The sequence below is a fragment of the Anolis sagrei genome, chromosome 4 (assembly GCF_037176765.1).
Source record: "Anolis sagrei isolate rAnoSag1 chromosome 4, rAnoSag1.mat, whole genome shotgun sequence".
Lineage (NCBI taxonomy): Eukaryota > Metazoa > Chordata > Lepidosauria > Squamata > Dactyloidae > Anolis > Anolis sagrei.
In genome coordinates, this window is record NC_090024.1 from 116,425,439 (window position 1) to 116,445,344 (window position 19,906).

Sequence of the window (19,906 nt, forward strand, 5' to 3'; positions counted from 1 at the left end):
TGTCAACAGCAGTCATCGGATCACCCCACAATACAAAGAAAATGAAAACATGCAAATACACATGGCAAGTTAATCCTTGACTTAACAACTCTTTGAACAGAAAAACAAATCCACTTGCTGCCCAGGGTTTGAAAAGTTGCAGCTGGTGTTGGAAATCCTAAGAATATAAATTATGTCAGGAGGTAATCATCTGTGTATAAACAATACCCCCACATCAGAGTAGTTACAGTGCCCACCCAATCCCGTGTCTGAATAAAGCCTTAGATATAAAAATGTTCCTCAAGCCACAACTGGACCTCTCTATCTTCAAAGGCTCAAAAACTGGTGATCTTCGAAATTCTTATTCTTCATCTTGATAGATACCAATGGATCTTTTTCTGGTTGAAAGACTATGGATAAGATTTTGATAGATTTCTGAACCAAGAAACCGGGGGTATGAATCCCTTTCCATATGCATGTAAACTATCTTCTGGACTTCATCAAAACAGGACTGGCTTGGTTCTTGAAGCTCTGCGACAATACTTTCTCTTGCTGGACTATCAATGTTAATCTGGAAAAGAAGTTGTTTCCAACAACATCAGTGTTTTATTTTCATATTTTAGAAGAAGGGTGATGAGGCAAGCTAAGGGAAAATTGTTTTGCATAACACTATGGGCCCTTCCACACAGCCCTATATCCCAGAATGTCAAGGCAGGAAATCCACATCTGAGTGTGGGCTCAGACAACTCAGTTCAAAGCAGATATTGTGGGATTTTCTGCCTTGATATTCTTGGATATAGGGCTGTGTGGAAGGGCCCTATGTAACAAAAATGAAGAAAAAAAATATAATGTTCCTGATTTGAAAGTGTTATTTCCTGTTTAATTGTGCAATACTTTGAAAGTATTTGTTATACTCCAGAAACTTCATTTTTGTGGCTGCCACAAACAGAGGTAATTTTCAACGGTAAGCAAACAGTATTTTGCCCCCCCCCCCCAACCAATCATTGATATATATTTTCTGTTCGTCGTGGGAGTTCTGTGAGCCATATTTGGTTCAATTCCATCATTGGTGGAGTTCAGAATGCTCTATAGGTGAACTACACATCCCAGTAACTACAACTCGCATATGTCAGGGTCTATTTTCCCCCAAGAGCACCTCAAGAGTGCCCCTGGGTAAAATCAACTATACTGCAAATGCTTACTTTGCGTAATGGGTTGCCGAGGCTTCCCCCGGACTGTTAGGGCTGTTGTGAGCAGAGGGGGCGCTCCTCAAGTGGCGGTCGAGGGGCATTTACAGAGGCGCCTCTGCGCCCCTGGTAAAAAAAAAAACGTGAACTGCGACTGCTTACTTTGAGTAATGGATGAGCCGCCCCTGGTCACAAACTATGTTGAATTGGTACAGACTTTATGGACCCTTCCACGCAGCCATGTAACCCAGAATATCAAAGCAGAAAATCCCACAGTATATGCTTTGAACTGGGTTATCTGAGTCCACACTGTAATATATTTCAGTTCAAAGCAGAAAATATGGGATTTTATTTAGCTGTGTGGAGGGGCCCTAAGAAATTTTAATTGAAAAACAATAGCAAAATATGATGCGAGATCATAGAATCATAGAATCAAAGAGTTGGAAGAGACCTCATGGGCCATCCAGTCCAACCCCCTGCCAAGAAGCAGGAATATTGCATTCAAATCACCCCTGACAGATGGCCATCCAGCCTCTGCTTAAAACCCTCCAAAGAAGGAGCCTCCACCACACTCCGGAGCAGAGAGTTCCACTGCTGAACGGCTCCCAGTCAGGAAGTTCTTCCTAATGTTCAGATGGAATCTCCTCTCTTGTAGTTTGAAGCCATTGTTCCGCGTCCTAGTCTCCAAGGAAGCAGAAAACAAGCTTGCTCCCTCCTCCCTGTGGCTTCCTCTCACATATTTATACATGGCTATCATATCTCCTCTCAGCCTTCTCTTCTTCAGGCTAAACATGCCCAGTTCCCTAAGCCGCTCCTCGTAGGGCTTGTTCTCCAGACCCTTGATCATTTTAGTTGCCCTCCTCTGGACACATTCCAGCTTGTCAATATCTCTCTTGAATTGTGGTGCCCAGAATTGGACACAATATTCCAGATGTGGTCTAACCAAAGCAGAATAGAGGGGTAGCATTACTTCCTTAGATCTAGACACTATGCTCCTATTGATGCAGGCCAAAATCCCATTAGCTTTTTTTGCCGCCACATCACATTGTTGGCTCATGTTTAACTTGTTGTCCACGAGGACTCCAAGATCTTTTTCACACGTACTGCTCTCGAGCCAGGCGTCCCCCATTCTGTATCTTTGCATTTCATTTTTTCTGCCAAAGTGGAGTATCTTGCATTTGTCACTGTTGAACTTCATTTTGTTAGTTTTGGCCCATCTCTCTAATCTGTCAAGATCGTTTTGAATTCTGCTCCTGTCCTCTGGACTATTGGCTATCCCTCCCAATTTGGTGTCATCTGCAAACTTGATGATCATGCTTTTCAGATGTAGTTTAATAAACTTTCCCCATGTTTTTATAACAGAAAATAGAATTTATTTATTTACAGTATTTCTATACCGCTTTTCTCACCCCTAGGGGGACTCAAAGCAGTAGAACCAATTAGGAAATGACATTTATAACCTAGGAACAAATATCCTGTTACATAGTGCAATGGTCAAACCAACAGTGTTAGGAAGAGTTGCATGGAAGATGAAAGAGAAGTAGGAAGCCAAAAGAGATTAATATTTGATCATTATTTTCAAAGTACTCAAGTTGCACAGAGGCATAAACTTAGTGCTTGGCTGCTATTACACTGCAGTTTCCTTTTAGTGCAGACTTGGCTGCAGGCATTTTTGACTATTACCATAAAAATGATATTTCTGCAATTTTTAGTTTTCAATGCTAGTAAACATCAGTCACAGACCAATCTTGAAAAGCAAAATAGACCATGTATATTCCTTTTCTCCTGGTGCGTAGAAATGTCGCTCCAGGAGAAGTGGGAAGGAAAAGAGGAAAATCAAGTAGTCAAGATATCTTCGGGATTGGTGCAATGTTAATTTGTTTTAAGTTTTATGTAGACTTTTATGTAGAGTTAATTTGTTTTAAGTTTTATGTTTATTGCATTTGTAAGGCAATGAATTTTGTTATTTACTTTGTTGTGAATCGCTTTGACGAGCCACCCCAGGGGTGAGAAAAACAGTATACATATATGAAACAAACAAATAAATAATAAATTTTATTGGTCTTAAATTTACCTCTCTTGGAGCCTGAGGCTGGATATACTCTTTGAAAAGTTTCCGGGCCACTGCCGTTCTTTTCTTCTGGGAGGCAATCTTCTTATACCTTTCACAAGTCAACCAAAAGTCAATGTTCTCATCACTGTATTCAGTCTTCAGGTAGGATTTGTAGATAACTGGCCCATCTGAAAAACATATAGGTTGTTCAGGGCAGAGTTTTTTTTTTTTTTACTATTTACTTTCCTGACTATTCACCCAGTTCTAGATTTTTTTTTCTATGTCAGGAGTGACTTGAGAAACTGTAAGTCACTTCTGGTGTGAGAGAATTGGCCATCTGCAAGGACATTGCCCAGGGAACACCCGGATGTTTTACCATCCTGTGGGAGGAGTCTCTCATGTCCCCACATGAGAAGCTGGAGCTGACAGATAAGAGCTCACTCCGTTCTCCGGATTCAAACTGCTAACCTTTCAGTTAGCAGTCCTGCTGGCACAAGGGTTTAACCCATTGCACCATCAGATGCTTTTTTTCCAGATGCAAACCAACTTTGGGGGTGAGATGGTGTGGTGAAGTGTGAGTTTTAATCTACAGTTATGTATAATAATAGATAGGTGTTTAAAAGGGTAAGTATTTAAACTAGCATAACTGGGGGGATGGTAGCCAGCTCAACTCACTTTGAGCTGGGTTGCCATGGAAAAAGGGGCAGAGCCAACTGCCACTTGGCAGGGCAGCCATTATAAAATGCCATACAATCTAGTTTAATAGGATTATCTGGATTTTATATGGCAGCGTAGATATGGCTTCAGCCATTACCATTCAGTCACATTTCTTGACTCATTCATTTTTCCTGAAAAATCTGACGCTTCCACACATCACTAAAATCCATGCTGAAATGGGTTAAAGTACCAGCACATCTTTCTCATCCGTGTAGATGTGCCCTAGAGTTTGCTCGCCATGTAGATGCATCCCAGGAGAAACCCCTTGTTCATAAGTGTAAAATTAATGCAGTTTGACACCACTTTAACTGCCACAGCTCTATGCTATGGAATTATTGTCACTGTGATTGTGATTATTGTAATTTTATATCGTTGTGCTTTTATATCGTTATGCTTCATATGTTTTATGTAATTATGATGTTGTTGTTTATGTTTTGTGTTTTCAGTTTTAATCTGTTGTAATTAGTTGTTTGGGCTTGGCCTCATGTGAGCTGCCCTGAGTCCCCATCGGGGAGATGGTGGCGGGGTATAAATAAAGTATTATTATTATTAAGTTCTTGTGGTTTTTTTCGGGCTATATGGCCATGTTCTAGAGGCATTTCTCCTGACGTTTCGCCTGCATCTATGGCAAGCATCCTTGCCATAGGATTTTTTTTTTCGTGTCAGGAGCAATTGCTCCTGTTGTGAGAGAATTGGCCGTCTGCAAGGACGTTGCCCAGGGGATGCCTGGATGATTTCTGATGTTTTATCATCCTTTGTGGGAGGCTTCTCTCATGTCCCCGCATGAGGAGCTGGAGCCAATAGAGGGAGCTCATCCGCCTCTCCCGGGATTCGAACCTGCGACCTGTCGGTCTTCAGTCCTGCCAGCACAGGGCTTTAACCCCCTGCGCCACCGGGGGCCATAGGATGCTTGCCATAGATGCAGGCAAAACGTCAGGAGAAATGCCTCTAGAACATGGCCATATAGCCCGAAAAAACCCACAAGAATTTAGTGATTCCAGCCATGAAAGCCTTCGACAATATATTATTATTATTATTATTATTATTATTATTATTATTGGCATTCTGAATGTCTTTGGCCCCTTCCACGCAGCTGTATAAAATCCACATTGAACTGAATTATATGGTAAAATGGACTCAGATAATCCAGTGCAAAGCAGATATTGTGGATTATCTACTTTGATATTCTGGGCTATATGGCTGTGCAGAAGGGCCCTTTGAGTCTTCTCTGCCAAATAGCAATACAAGCATCTATGATCCATTTTAGTTCAGGCAGACCTGTCCTTCATGTACAAAATAATTTTGCTGAATTTTGGATAGTCTTAGGCTCTTTCTACAGTGCCCTATATCTCCGGATCTGATCCCAGATTATCTGATTTGAATTGGATTACATAGGTCTACACTGCCAGGTAATCTGAGATAATTGGATAATCTGGGATCAGATCCTGAAATATAAGGCAATGTAGAAGGGGCCCTAGGCCCCATCTACGCGGCCATATAAAATCAGTGTAGAAGGGAGTGGAGCCCCCGGTGGCGCAGTAGGTTAAACCCCTGTGCCGGCAGGACTGAAGACCAACAGGTCGCAGGTTCGAATCCGGGGAGAGGCGGATGAGCTCCCTCTGTCAGCTCAAGCTCCCCAAGCGGGGACATGAGAGAAGCCTCCCACAAGGATGATAAAAACATCAAATCATCCGGGCGTCCCCTGGGCAACATCCTTGCAGACGGCCAATTCTCTCACACCAGAAGCGACTTGCAGTTTCTCAAGTTGTGCCTGACACAACAAAAAAAGTGTAGAAGGATCTGGAGTCTACACTGCCATATAATCCAGTTCAAAGCAGATAATCTGGATGTTATATGGCAGTGTTGGCGGGGCCAGAGACTCTACTAGTTAGGTTGAATAAATATTATTGGGCAATGACAGCTACTTTTCTCCTCAAGGAGTTGAAAATACAGCCTTTGCTCAGGAGCAGATCCACTGTTAGTGAAGGTTTGCTATTCTAAACCCAGACAGTTCGTCATAAGAAAACACACAACACATAGCGCAAACACAGATTCTGCAGACTGCTTTTAGAATTGTTATTTTTAATGCAATAAAATTCAGCATAAAATGAAATTTAAAGGGCAATTTGAAACAGAGAACAGGACAAAGGAGACTTTGTACCATTACAACAATTAAAATAAAGGGCAAAGAAATAAAAATCCTTAAAGGTTGAATATTGTAAAACCACAATTTAATTTAAAGAACAAGGGGAAATAATAAAAGGGTTGCCTGGTGTCAGAAGGACATGAAACCAGGGTTTGACAGAGCTCATGCAGGACGCATATTTGAGGAGTCATTCATGAAATGTAGCTTGTGTTAGCTATTATTTAGGATTCCTAATCAGGTTTTAAAATAACAAGTTCTAGGTTGAATCTGGACTCACTTCCTCATGTAATAAGTTTTTGGATGCAAATGCAACTAGTTATAGGAGAGATCAATGGCCACCATAGGGTTTGACTGAGTGAGAACTGATACTACTGTACATCTGGATTGATTTCCCTGCTCACCTCTTGTTTTGCCACAAGCATAGTGGCAGGAATATATATAGGTGATCCCATCTCATAGAACAAAACATTTCATTATCTGTCAAACATATCACTAGTTATCTCCCCGCCCCCATTTCATTATCTGTCAAACATATCACTAGTTATCTCCCACCCCCTTTTCCCATATCATAAACTATAGTTGTTTTAAGGATGGCGACATGGGTGGGAGGAATAACAGGAAAGCAGGGGAAAATGGTTCAACTTCTCCAACCCACTCTCCACCCCCATAAAATGGACTATTCCTCTCTCTCTAGTGCTCCCTAGTGGCCTCCGTCCAAATAATGGAATTGTACCGAAATTTTCCACCTCCAATAAAATTTTCCTTTTCTCCCCAAGGTTCTAGCATTGCACAGAGCAAGATATTGGAAATATCTCATAGTAAAACGAATGAGGGACACAGGGGATGTGTAATGGTAGGTTTGCTGCCACCACCCCAAATTACAGTTTGGGGAATTGTCTGGTCATTGTACTTGAGGTAAAATGTCCCTATACACTGATTCTTCCTTTTGGCTCCCTTTCTTGTGACTGAACTGTGGAGATGTGGAGGCTGACTGGATCTAACTTTGCATGATAAAACAAGGCTGAGGCAGATTAATGGTAAACTAGAGAACAGGTTTATTGAAATATTTGAAGCAGTCAACTCATTACTGAGAGGTACAACGTGTAGTTTGTTTCTGAAGCAAAGACTTATTAAGCAAATGGTTTCTTTAGAAGGAGTAACTTTTCCTTAACGTGAGCTACTTTCCTCACACTATCCTGTAACATGTAACAGTGCGAGTCTTGGACCAGCCGCCCCTGGCTGCCTTCCTAGAGTATCTAGGTTTCCACTAGTCTACTCTGAACTATAGGGAAATAAACCCACTTGTATTCTGTTCTAATACAAGTAAACAAGTCTTCACTTTGACTGCCCTAGTCAAACTACACAGAAGCCCTTGCTCTTTATTATTCCCTAACAGTCTAATTCCTAGCTCACTCAGAAACTCTCTTCTCCCTGTCTGAAATCCTAATCTATTCTCTCCTAGATCAAATCCTTCTCTCTCCCTCAGATCAAATCCTTCTCTCCCCTCTGTCAGAAATGACAGCCTCTTTACACTGTCCTTCAACTCCCCCCCTTGGGTCTAAACCAATCAGGAGTTAGCTGACTCCTCCCCTTGCCTCTCTGCCTTTACCAATATGTCAGCCATCCTGAGCTGCCTTCTCAACATGGAGGCCAGCTCACTGACTCCCAGGCTGCGGCCTATGAAGCAAAGGTATGAGTTCATTACACTCATGCTTAGAACACCGACATTAGTGGCATTTTCTTGTAACTTTGCCTGCATTTCTTCTTTAATGTCGAAACTCCCCCTCCCTCCCAATTTTCAGGAATGTTAGGTCTACTCACATTTAGTAGCCATTAGCTTTTCAAAGGACTGGGACCATTGCAGCACTTCCTCCAGGCTTACTCTTTGAGGGGAAAAAAAAGAGTGTGAGTTCACAATTACAAAAAACTATTAATTCTATGCCCGGGCCAAAGGATGCAGATGAGATTGTCCTGTTTTGCAGAGCCATGTGGTATTTTTCAAAGATCTTCTGGACCTGGTTCTGAATGGCCTGGGTGGAAGATCATCTATGACTTGTAAGCAAGCAGCTGTGAACTTTCTGAATTGGGAGGGATAGCTAATACTCCAGAGGACAGGAGCAGGATTCAAAACGATCTTGACAGATTAGAGATGGGCCAAACCTAACAAAATGAAGTTCAACAGTGACAAATGCAAGGAAAACGAATTGCAAAGATACAAAATGGGGGACGCCTGGCTCAAGAGCAGTACGTGTGAAAAAGATCTTGGAGTCCTCATGGACAACAAGTTAAACATGAGCCAACAATGTGATGTGTCAGCAAAAAAAGCCAATGGGATTTTGGCCTGCATCAGTAGGAGCATAGTGTCTAGATCTAGGGAAGTAATGCTACCCCTCTATTCCGCTTTGGTTAGACCACACCTGGAATATTGTGTCCAATTCTGGGCACCACAATTCAAGAGAGATATTGACAAGCTGGAATGTGTCCAGAGGAGGGCGACTAAAATGATCAAGGGTCTGGAGAACAAGCCCTAATAGGAGCGGCTTAAGGAGCTGGGCATGTTTAGCCTGAAGAAGAGAAGGCTGAGAGGAGATATGATAGCCATGTATAAATATGTAAGAGGAAGCTACAGGGAGGAGGGAGCAAGCTTGTTTTCTGCTTCCTTGGAGACTAGGACGCGGAACAATGGCTTCAAACTACAAGAGAGGAGATTCCATCTGAACATGAGGAAGGACTTCCTGACTGTGAGAGCCATTCAGCAGTGGAACTCTCTGCCCCGGAGTGTGGTGGAGGCTCCTTCTTTGGAAGCTTTTAAACAGAGGCTGGATGGCCATCTGTCAGGGGTGATTTGAATGCAACATTCCTGCCCATGAGGTCTCTTCCAACTCTTTGATTCTATGATTCTATGATTCTATGAAATAAACGAATGGCATATAAAAAGAAATAAAAATCAGTTATATTTGAAAAGAAATGTCAGACCACCAAGCTAGCCATTGCGGGAGGCTGCATAATTCCTTCATGAAAACACAGTCAGCTCATGAATGTTAGTAGGAATTTTACTTACTATTACTGAGCAAGCCACAACACAAAGTAATTTGAGGTCCCTGTCGTAGTTTCGAGTACTTATTAAAGTAAATAAAACAAAGCAAACAAACAGTGTCACATGAACAGCCTGATGTGGATGGATTTTGTCTGCTCAGAAATAGGGAAATGAAGTAACGGAGTCTGACATTTAGGAAATGGAAAGGATTAGCCACCTTGGACTGCCTGCTGTTGGCTCACAAATTGAAACTTAGTGTTGGTTTTCTTCTTCTCTCTTGGCTTGACATCAGTTTCCAAATACATAACAAAGCTACTTAATTATTACAAAATTCAGTTATAATCCATTCTTGATTAAAAGGAAAATTGGACTTTGGACACTGAGCTCAAACAAAGGATTCATAAACCTGCCTGGCACAACAGCTGTTTGCAGGATTTTACAACCTTGTCAAGTTATAATCATATCTGTCCTTTGCCTTGGTGCATTTTTAGCTTACACTATTAAACCTTATGATCCTAAGGTCATTGTTGTTGTTATTGACTCACTGGGCACATCCAGACTGAAAAGTCCCAGAAGATTTGCATGCTCTTTCTAATTTAATATCATGTTAAAATAAACTGAAATTAAGAGTGGTAAGAAGATATTGATCACAGCAGGAGCGGACAGGGAATATTCAGGGATAAACAAAAGATTATGGATCTCCAAATAAAATGGGAAAGAAAAGGAACAAAATCTAGGACTTTTGCCGTTTTTAACCAGTCTAGATGCTCCCACTCTGAGAAAAACAACAATGATCTTAGTTGTTTCTGCGCTGGTACATCTGTACCAGGAGCTCCAACTTATTTTTTTTCTATTTTAATGTTTGCATGCATTCCAAAGTTTCATGTCTGCAAAAAGGTGGCTTCCTTTGGTTTGCAGTCATAGGGCAAGCCACCTGTCTATCATTGTTAAGTTTGGATCTGCCCCTTCTCCCAGGGAGATGGGAAGGGAAGAGAGGGTCATTTTTAGTTAGTCTTAGTGAGGAAAGCTAAGTTAGAGGACGTGGACAAGCTTCACCTGCAGAAAAGCTTAATTTCTCAAGACATTCCGGGGGAAAATTCCCAAAGCTCTGGCTGGGAGCTTGCAGCCTCTCAGCCTTACAGCATCTGAGGGAAACAGCCCTAAAGTCTTAAAGAAATTCCAGAGGGAAAACAGCTTTACAGACCCAAAGAACACCAGCTGGAGAATCTACAAGCTTTGTCTGGTAGGTTTACTCGGTACCAAGACGCAGTTTGGAATCGGTTGTAGATCCCACATCAACAAAGCTTAGATAACAGACAGCCTGGGAGAGGTTAAAAAAGGGTTTTCCTCTCAAAGTATAAGAACAATTAACGAAGACAGTTGCCTGTCCCTTGTGGACAAGATTAAGGAAGCCATCAGTTGATTTAAAGCCTTGAAGCATTTGTTTGACTCATTGAAGATTTGAGAAATATCTGTTTAATTTGTTCAATAATAAAGGACTTTGTTTAACCTTTCAAGCCATCTAAAGACCATTTCTTCAGGAAAATCCTTGAGGGCCTCTTTCGTGTTGCCCTGGCTTCCCGCTGGTCACAAGGTGCACGTCCTATTTCAAAAGACTATTACAGGCCCAGTTCATGACAGAACAGTTTCTTATAGAGCTTTGAGGCATCTTGGAACAGTAGGAGAACTGTTATCAGTGGTTTGAATAGGAGAGATGATCAAAACTCAGAAAGTAACAAACCTCCATGTGAAGATAAAACAGGAATTTGGTGTGACCAAAGGTTTAGGTTAATAAAAGTGATATAAATTAAGTCCACACTATCCCCATCCATGTTTGTAGTATAATGTGACTTGTAGACAATTTGAAACTATGGTGTCCACAAAATGCACAGTGAAGCATGCATTATAGAGGATACAGTTGCAGAAAAGTCTAAATTCAGCCAAATAATACTCTGCATCAGATCCAAATAAATCCCAGATCCAGGGTGAAATTGGATCTGAAAAATGAGGAGCGTATTATAGACCCATGTCCGTGCTGAAGTGCTTTGTAATATTCAGAATGAGAGGGCTTCCAAAAAAGCTCTCCAAGAGCATGGCTAGCTAGCAGGGAGTATATTGACCCTGGGAGGGGTAATTCATCACCTTTGCTCCTGTTACTTTTCCTTTTTTTCCATCTAGTATGCATCTGGAGCATACCAAGTGCACATCTCTCACAGAAATGGGGGAGCAGGAGAGGGAAGATCCCACAGAGTGGTTTGGAGCCAGCTGCTGTGGTGATAGGCCTGGCATCAAACCAGTCCCAGATCTGTCGATCTGTATATCCATGAAGTAAAACTGGTTCCTCCCAAACCAGTTCCAAGCTGCATTATAGCATGTAGATGTAGATGTGCCCCTTGTGAGTTTTATCAGTAAGGAAACATTTGAATCCAAGTCTCATCTATTCTAGAGTTGAAGCGAACTACACATTTAGCAAATCTTTTAATAGGTATTATGTCAAGTGGTGAATGGACTTTTGATCTAGACACAGTTTGAGATTGCACATATTTATTCTCTCTTCTTTTTCATGCTTTCATTGGAGGTAATTTGCAAACTTGATCATTGAGCTACATGTTTCGGATAGAATCTCTCTGTGGGAGGGAGAACAGATGAATTGTGCTGTCTAATTTGACCTCTAAACTGACATTTTGGCCCATGATCTTTGGTGTCTCTGCACGAATGTATTAAGAATGGGAAATAAACAAGATGAACTTGAACATTTAATACAACAAAGTGAATATTATATAATTGGCATCACTGAAATCTGGTGGGCCAAGTCTCATGATTGGTAATAGAGGGGTATAATAATAATAATAATAATAATAATAATAATAATAATAATAATAATTTTATTTGTATTTCACCCTATCTCCCCAAGGCAACTCAGGGTGGATTCCAACAAACAAAAACATGTAGGCAAATATTCAATGCCTTAAGACAGCCATAAACATTACTACATTAAACAACCTACCCCAAATCCCAAAGTTATGCAGCATTGAACAATAAATTAGAAACATGAGACCTAAAATTACATAATTAGTTCTCAACATAAGAAACACGAGCATCAATTTATAAAACCACTAAAGGCTTATTAAACATTTAAAATTAATTATATAGCAATAATGTCCACAATGCCAGCTGAGCCGACTAGTATAGTATAAGCCAGGGGTCCTCAAACTAAGGCCCGGGGACCGAATGCCGCCTCCAAGGTCATTTACCCGGCCCTCGCTTAGGGTCAACCTAAGTCTGTAATGATTTGAAAGCACACAACAACAACAACAACAATCCTATCTCATCAGCCAAGAGCAGGCCCACACTTCCCATTGAAATACTAATAAATTTATATTTGTTAAAATTGTTCTTCATTTTAATTATTGTATTGTTTTAAGTGGTTTTTGCACTACAAATAAGATATGTGCAGTGTGCATAGGAATTCATTCATGTTTTTTTCCAAATTATAATTCGGCCCTCCAACAGGTTGAGGGACTGTGACCTGGCCCTCTGTTTAAAAAGTTTGTGGACCCCTGGTATAAGCTATTTAAGAAAAATAGACCAAACAGGAAAAGAGTAGGACTCCTGCTGCATACCAAGGATGTTTATATCTGAGCACTCATTATATAAATCCTGGAAGCTGAGAGTATCTGGGTAAAAATTAAGGGAAATCTATTGCAGACATCCAAGCCAGACTGAGGACTTGGAGGATGCCTTCCTAGAAAAGTTGACCACACATTTAGAAAAAGAGAGGTGTAGTAGTATTTCCTGGTATTTATTGGAAGACAAACTCTACCAAGAAAGACAGTGACAGTATAAACCGGCACCTTTGTTACCAGGAGAATGCAGGAGGGCTAAGTGGAGCACATGCAGTTCCTAGTGAGCCTTTGCAACTGGGAAGGGATTACTCCAAAGGTCATCACTGCCAATTAAACTAAGCGGCTCTTAGGTTTTCATTGGTCCATGCAAGGGATGGCACAGTCCATAAAAGCTGTTCCCTTTCTCTACCCCCCCCCCCCCCCCATGGAGGGGATTCTCTCCCCCCCCCCCCCCATTCTTGCTCCTTCCAAAACAGAGGGAGGAGGGGTGGAAGAAAGAAAAAGAAAGAAAGAAAAGGAGTTAGGAAAAAGAGAGGGATGGAGAAAAGGAAGAAAGGTAGGTAACAGAGAGGGAAGGAAGAGAAGAAAGGGAGAAAGAAAAATAGGTAGGACAAAGAGAGGAAAGAAATTCATATTGTGGCATAATGATCTGCACCTCAGGTGGTGGCTCTCAACCCTCTGGGTGACGTTAGCCAAGTCACATTCTCCCAACATCAGATGAAAACAAAGACAAATATCCTTTGAATGAATCTTGATAAGAAAACTCTTGATAGTGTTGCCTGAGGGTCAACCTAAGAATGAAGCAACTTGAAGGCACACAACAATAATAAACTATAGTCATCCTGCCAACAGCCTGAAAGACCATGAACTGGTCCTCTGCTTTAAAAGTTTGAGGACCTCTGGTAAATAGCAGTTAAATAAGGCAATGCAATTCTAGGCTGCATCAATAGAAGTATAATGTCCAGATAAAGAGAAGTCATAGTTCTACTGGGGGACATGAGAGAAGCCTCCCTGCAGGATTGCAAGACATCCGGGCATCTACATTTTTGTAGATGGCTGATTCTCTCACTCCAGAAGCGACCAGAAGCAACTTGCAGTATGCAACCAACCAAACAAACCAACCAACAGGACCTTTTCAGGACCAACCATGACAATAATCTCAAACAACATTGAAGACATGACAGCTGCCAAAGAACGACTGCTCTATGTACTGTGCCGAGATAAGAAATGTGATGTGCTGTGTGTCCAAGAAACATGACAAATAAATAAATAAATAGTTCCACTCTATTCTGTGTATTGTCGAAGGCTTTCATGGCTGGAATCACTAGTTTCTTGTGGGTTTTTTCGGGCTATAGGGCCATGTTCTAGAGGCATTTCTCCTGACGTTTCGTCTGCATCTATGGCAAGCATCCTCAGAGGTAGTGAGGTCTGTTGGAAATAGGACAATGGGTTTATATATCTGTGGAATGGCTGGGGTGGGGCAAAGAGCTCTTCTCTGCTAGAGCTAGGTGTGGATGTTTCAACTGACCACCTTCATTAGCATTTGAAGGCCTGCCTGAACCTGGGAAAATCTCTTGTTGAGAGGTGTTAAGATGTGCCTGGTTGTTTCCTCTCTGCTGTTTTGCTGTTGTAATTTTAGAGTTTTTTAATACTGATAGCCAGATTTTGTTCATTTTCATGGTTTCTTCCTTTCTGTTGAAATTGTCCACATGCTTGTGGATTTCAATGGCTTCTCTGTGTAGTCTGACATGGTGGTTGTTGGTGTGGTCCAGCATTTCTGTGTTCTCAAATAATATGCTGTGTCCAGCCTGTGTCCATTCCACAGATATATAAACCCATTGTCCTATTTCCAACAGACCTCACTACCTCTGAGGATGCTTGCCATAGATGCAGGCGAAACGTCAGAAGAAATGCCTCTAGAACATGGCCCTATAGCCCGAAAAAACCCACAAGAACCACTCTATTCTGTTTTGGTCAGATCTCACCTGGAGTACTGTGTCCAGTTTTGGGCACCACAATTCAAGAAGGATCTTGATAAGCTGGAACATGTCCAGAAAAGAGCAACCGAAATGATTAAAGATTTGGAAACCAAGCCCTATAAGGAATGGCTTAGGGAGTTGGGTATGTTTAGACTGGAGAAAAGAAGGCTGTGATGATAGCCATGTTTAAGTATCCGAAAGGACATCACATTGAGGAGGGGAACGGCTTGTTTTCTGCTGCTCTGGAGACCAGAACAAGGAGCAATAGATTCAAATTACATTTAAATTGCATTTAAATATTAGGAAGAATTTTCTGGTGATAACTGAAGAGCTGCTTAGTAGGCTTGGGTAACTACGGAAAAATTTGGTTCTAAGCTCGTTTCGTTTTTAGGGGGTTTTTGCGTTTCGTTTTTTAAAAGAATTCCGAAATTTTTCTTTAAAAAAGTTCGAAATATACAAAATTTCGTAAAATTACGAAACAATTACGAAACAATTACGAATCGATTCGTTAATGGTGGACGCGATTGCGCAATATGCTAAAAAACCCTCCAAATGGGACAGGGGGAACTTCTGAAGCATCCCTCTCCCTCTGTTGTTGACTGTTGGTGTGGTAATTTATTTTTTATCACTGATAAAACAAACAACAAACCTAAAACTTGCACCAGACATACGGAAATAATTTCGAAACAATTTCGAAACAATTTCGAAACAATTACGAAACAATTACGAAACAATTACGAAATAAATTTAAAAAATTGTTTGGATTTTTAATTACTCCTGCATGGCTCAATATCGGATCGTAAGCTAATTTAAATACGAATTAATAACGAATTACGAAATTAACGAACGAAACCGCCCAAATCTACTGCTTAGCACTGGATTATGCTGCCTCGGAGTGTGGTGGAATCTTCTTTTCTGGATGTATTTAAAAAGATGCTAGATGATTATCTGTCAGGAGTGCTTTGATTTTATTTTCCTGCATGGCAGAGGGTTGGACTGAGTGGCACTTGTGATCTCTTCCAATTCTATAATTCTATATTCCACTCTGTATCAGCTATCTACAGGGCAAAGTACACAGTATTTTTCAATATGGGAAAAATACAACAGACAAATGTCTTCAGTTTAAAGTTATTTAGAAAAAATATGGAATCCTAATAAAAAGGTGATTTCAAATAAACACAGCATGGGTTTTCCTTGCTCCTACTGGCTTCTGTTCCAAAACCAACTAATTGCCTGTTAATAATGGAAAACTTTGGGCTTGCCTCTTAAAGAGGCTGTAATCAAGTTTGCTTGCAAAGGCAGAATAGATACTAGCATATTTGTTTAGAAGGGAAACTACATAAAACTAAATCTAATCTGCACCCAAGTGCTGCTGCAAAATTGCTTCCCTTCTTCATTTGTCCTCAAAATTAATAGCTGCCATTCAGGGTCAGCTAGTAATAGTGTTGTTGTGAGGCAATTTTCAGCAGGAAAAACAATACATAATTAATTTTAAAAAGCATAATTAATTTAATTATGCATTTTCAAAAGCATAATTAAATTAATACATTGTGCCATTTGGCCTTGGATACCTTGCAAATGTTCCTATGTGATATCAAAACAGCCATCTCTCCCTACTAATATTAATAAATGGTAGGTTGTTTCAATATACAGCAGTATATCCTGAGTTCAATGGTTACAATTTGGACTCTAATTCCTAGAATCTGCAACTGGTAGCCATTCTGTTTGTAAGATTCTGGGAATTTTACTTGTTCCAAAAGTAATTTTCCAAGCTATGCCTTAATTCTTTTTTTTATCCAGAGATGTTTTATTGTTGAAACACAATAAATTAAATTAATTCTTTACAGTTGTTGTTGTTCATTCATTCAGTCGTCTCCGACTCTTCGGGACCTCATGGACCAGCCCACGCCAGAGCTCCCTGTCGGCCGTCACCACCCCCAGCTCCTTCAAGGTCTTTACAGTAACGACGTGTTAAACTCCATATTAGCATTTATAAAAGAAACACAGACTTGCTCTGATTCTACAACCTGTAGGCAGAAAGCAATTTCCTATTGGTATTAGGAAGTGATCCCTTGTCTTTATAGAATCACCATTCAAGTCTCATCTTTCAACCAATTTATTTTGATATGATTTTGGCAACTAATTAGTTGGGAATTTGTTTCTCTATTTGAGCAGAGTCACAACGAAACACTGGGAGTTAAATTTAGCCATGACTAATCCCTTCCATTGGTTTCTACTGGATTTATCCACAGCTAATTTTAGTGAGATTAGGGCCTTCCGAGATGCATGAAAAGGGTGATGTGGGAATTAAGACGTAAAAATAGAAAAGAAAAGTCTATTGCATCATTAAAATTAGATTTTTAACACTCTTAACAGATTTATTCAACACAAATGTTCCTGCACAACTTCCTCTTTACGCATTAATTTTGCACAAGGGCCAGTCACAGTTAAACACTTTAAAGTCTTGATTATTCAAAAGATTCATGTATAAATCTTTAAATATTTAGTACAAAAAAACCCTCCTGTGTCAATTTATCCATGGGTCAATGTAAGTACTGTACCTTAACTCTTGTCAAAACAATGAACCATCCCCTTTTCTGAGAAGATTGGTGAAAGGCAAAAGTTTTAATCTTAGTTTCAGGAAAACCTGAAAGAAGCAACAATCTACACTATTCCCTCTACTGCAGTGGTTCTCAACCTTTCTAAAGCCGCAACCCCTTAATACAGTTCCTCAGGTTGTGGTGACCCCCAACCATAACATTATTTTCATTGTGACTTCACAACTGTAATTTTGCTCCTGTTATGAATCATCTTGTAAATATCTGCTATGCAGGATGTATTCTCATTCATTTGGCAGAAATACTTGATACGCCCAAATTTGAATACTGGTGGGGTTGAGAGGAGGATTGATTTTTGTCATTTGGGGGTTGTAGTTGCTGTGATTTATAGTTCACCTACAATATCAAAGAGCATTCTAAACTCCACCAATGATGGAATTGAACCAAACTTCAGGACAAAGAGCTCCCATGACCAACAGAAAATACTAGAAGGGTTTGGTGGGCATTGACCTTGGGTTTTGGAGTTGTAGTTCACCTACATCCAGAGAGCACCGATGCATCTGGATCAAACTTGGCATGAATACTCAATATGCCCAAATGTGGACACTGGTGGGTTTGGGGAAGATAGACCTTGACATTTGGGAGTTGTAGTGGCTGGGATTTATAGTAAAGGTTGTCCCCTGACATTAAGTCCAGTCATGTCTGACTCTGGGGTGTGGTGCTCATCCCCATTTCTAAGCCAAAGAGCCGGCGTTCTCCATAGACACCTCCACGGTCATGTGGCCAGCATGACTGCATGGAGCGCTGTTACCTTCATCTACTCACATTTGCATGTTTTCGAACTGCTAGGTTGGCAGAAGCTAGGGCTGACAGCGGAAGCTCATGGTGCTCCCCAGAATCGAACCTGCGACCTTTCGGTCAACATGCTCAGCAGCTCAGCACTTTAACCCACTGTGCCACCGGGGGGCTCTGCTGGGATTTATAGTTCACCTATAATGTTCTTTAATTATAGGGGGGGGGGGGACTGGGATTTATAGTTCACCTATAATCAAAGAACATTCTGAACTCCACCAATTATAGAATTGAGTCAAACTTCCCACACGGAACCCCCACGACCAACAGAAAATACTGTGTTTTCTAATTGTCTTTGGCGACCTCTCTGACACACCCTCATGCCCCCCCCCCCCAGGGGTCCCGACCCCCAGGTTGAGAAACACTGCTCTACGGTGTTGCTGCCTCTGGGCTTTTAAAATATCTAGACAGAGAAATTGTGGTTTGCTTCTCCAAAGTGGCATTGGTACTTTCTTCTCTCTATGAAATGTCCCTCAACATATTCATAACTCATATCAAAATCCATAATTTTGACCCACAAGCCTGCCCTCAACTTATACACGAGGTCAATTTATACATGCATCAATAAGCAATGGAATACTTATTGGATTTTGATTAAAATCCATGAAATTAAAAACTGAAATGGAAAATATATTCACTTTTAACAGATTTTACAAAAAATGAATACTGTACATTATATTGAATTCATAGCTAGTAAAACTATTATCAAAAGTCACTGCTTTTGTATTTCTACAGGAATTTTTTTTCAAGCGCTGTGAATGTTATGTTGTATTTCTTTTCTTTTTTTGAATTACACATAAATCAGCGTTCAGGACTGCACATGCATATTTTGCGGAAAATACATGTGTAGTTGTAGGTTTTTTCGGGCTATATGGCCTCTAGAACATGGTCATATAGCCCGAAAAAACCTACAACAACCAAGGGATTCCGGCCATGAAAGACTTCGACAATACAGTATATGTGTAGATGCAGTAAAATCAATATTAGAAACACACAAATGTTAAGAAAAGTATGCAAATATACATTTATTAGGAAATGGGACAGACTGTGACACAATTTTCACACAAAATATAAACTCATGTGTCACAGTATGAAATTTAAATGACATGAAATTGCTGAAAGAATTGAAGAAATGAACATGTGACAGATTTTCACCTCCCAGTTAAATGTAGATCATTGTTATCATAAGCATTGGTATCCCATTCCTTAGTCAAAAGGTTTTGTACAGCTAAAATTCACCCAATAAAATCTGCATTCTTCATGTTACATTTGATAATGAACGTCTGTTTCATATGGGACGGTACTTACTTGGAAGCAATTCCATTTTTGCCATCTCTGAACATGTTGCACAGCCAGCAGATGCTGGGACTCATCATCCTGGATACAGTGGAAAGAAGATAAATGTAAGCATTTGATACCTGTGTGTTGTTAAAATCTTGAAAGAGTCAAGGTGAATTCTGATGGATGACTCTTGTCACTAACAGTCATAATGTATTGGACTACTATTCAGTCTTTTCCCCTTTAATGGGTTTTTGTGTGTGTGTGTGGTTAGGGAAAAAAGTAGAAGATATCATTATTTGGACTTTGATATCATGAATGTGGCAGAGCACAATAAAGGCCTTGTCTGGAAACCCATTATGGAAACAAGGGCTCATACAAGGTCAAATTTGCATTTCCTAATTTATGTGTATAGAGATAAACTAGGCTACTTCCACACAGCCATACAATTCAGAATATCAAGGCAGATAATTCACAATATCTGTTTTGAAGTG

At 40.5% G+C, this 19,906-nt stretch overlaps 1 protein-coding gene across 1 annotated transcript; it reads right to left on the minus strand.

Annotated features, from left to right (window-relative positions):
* Nucleotides 1–306: 306 nt before the first annotated feature.
* RGS13 (regulator of G protein signaling 13) lies at nt 307–19,522 on the minus strand. Its single transcript, XM_060771629.2, is given in 5 exon segments — nt 307–375; nt 377–550; nt 3,241–3,407; nt 7,904–7,965; nt 19,443–19,522. Coding segments are annotated over 5 exon segments (540 nt in total). The 5' UTR covers nt 19,511–19,522.
* Between the last annotated feature and the right edge of the window lie 384 nt (nt 19,523–19,906).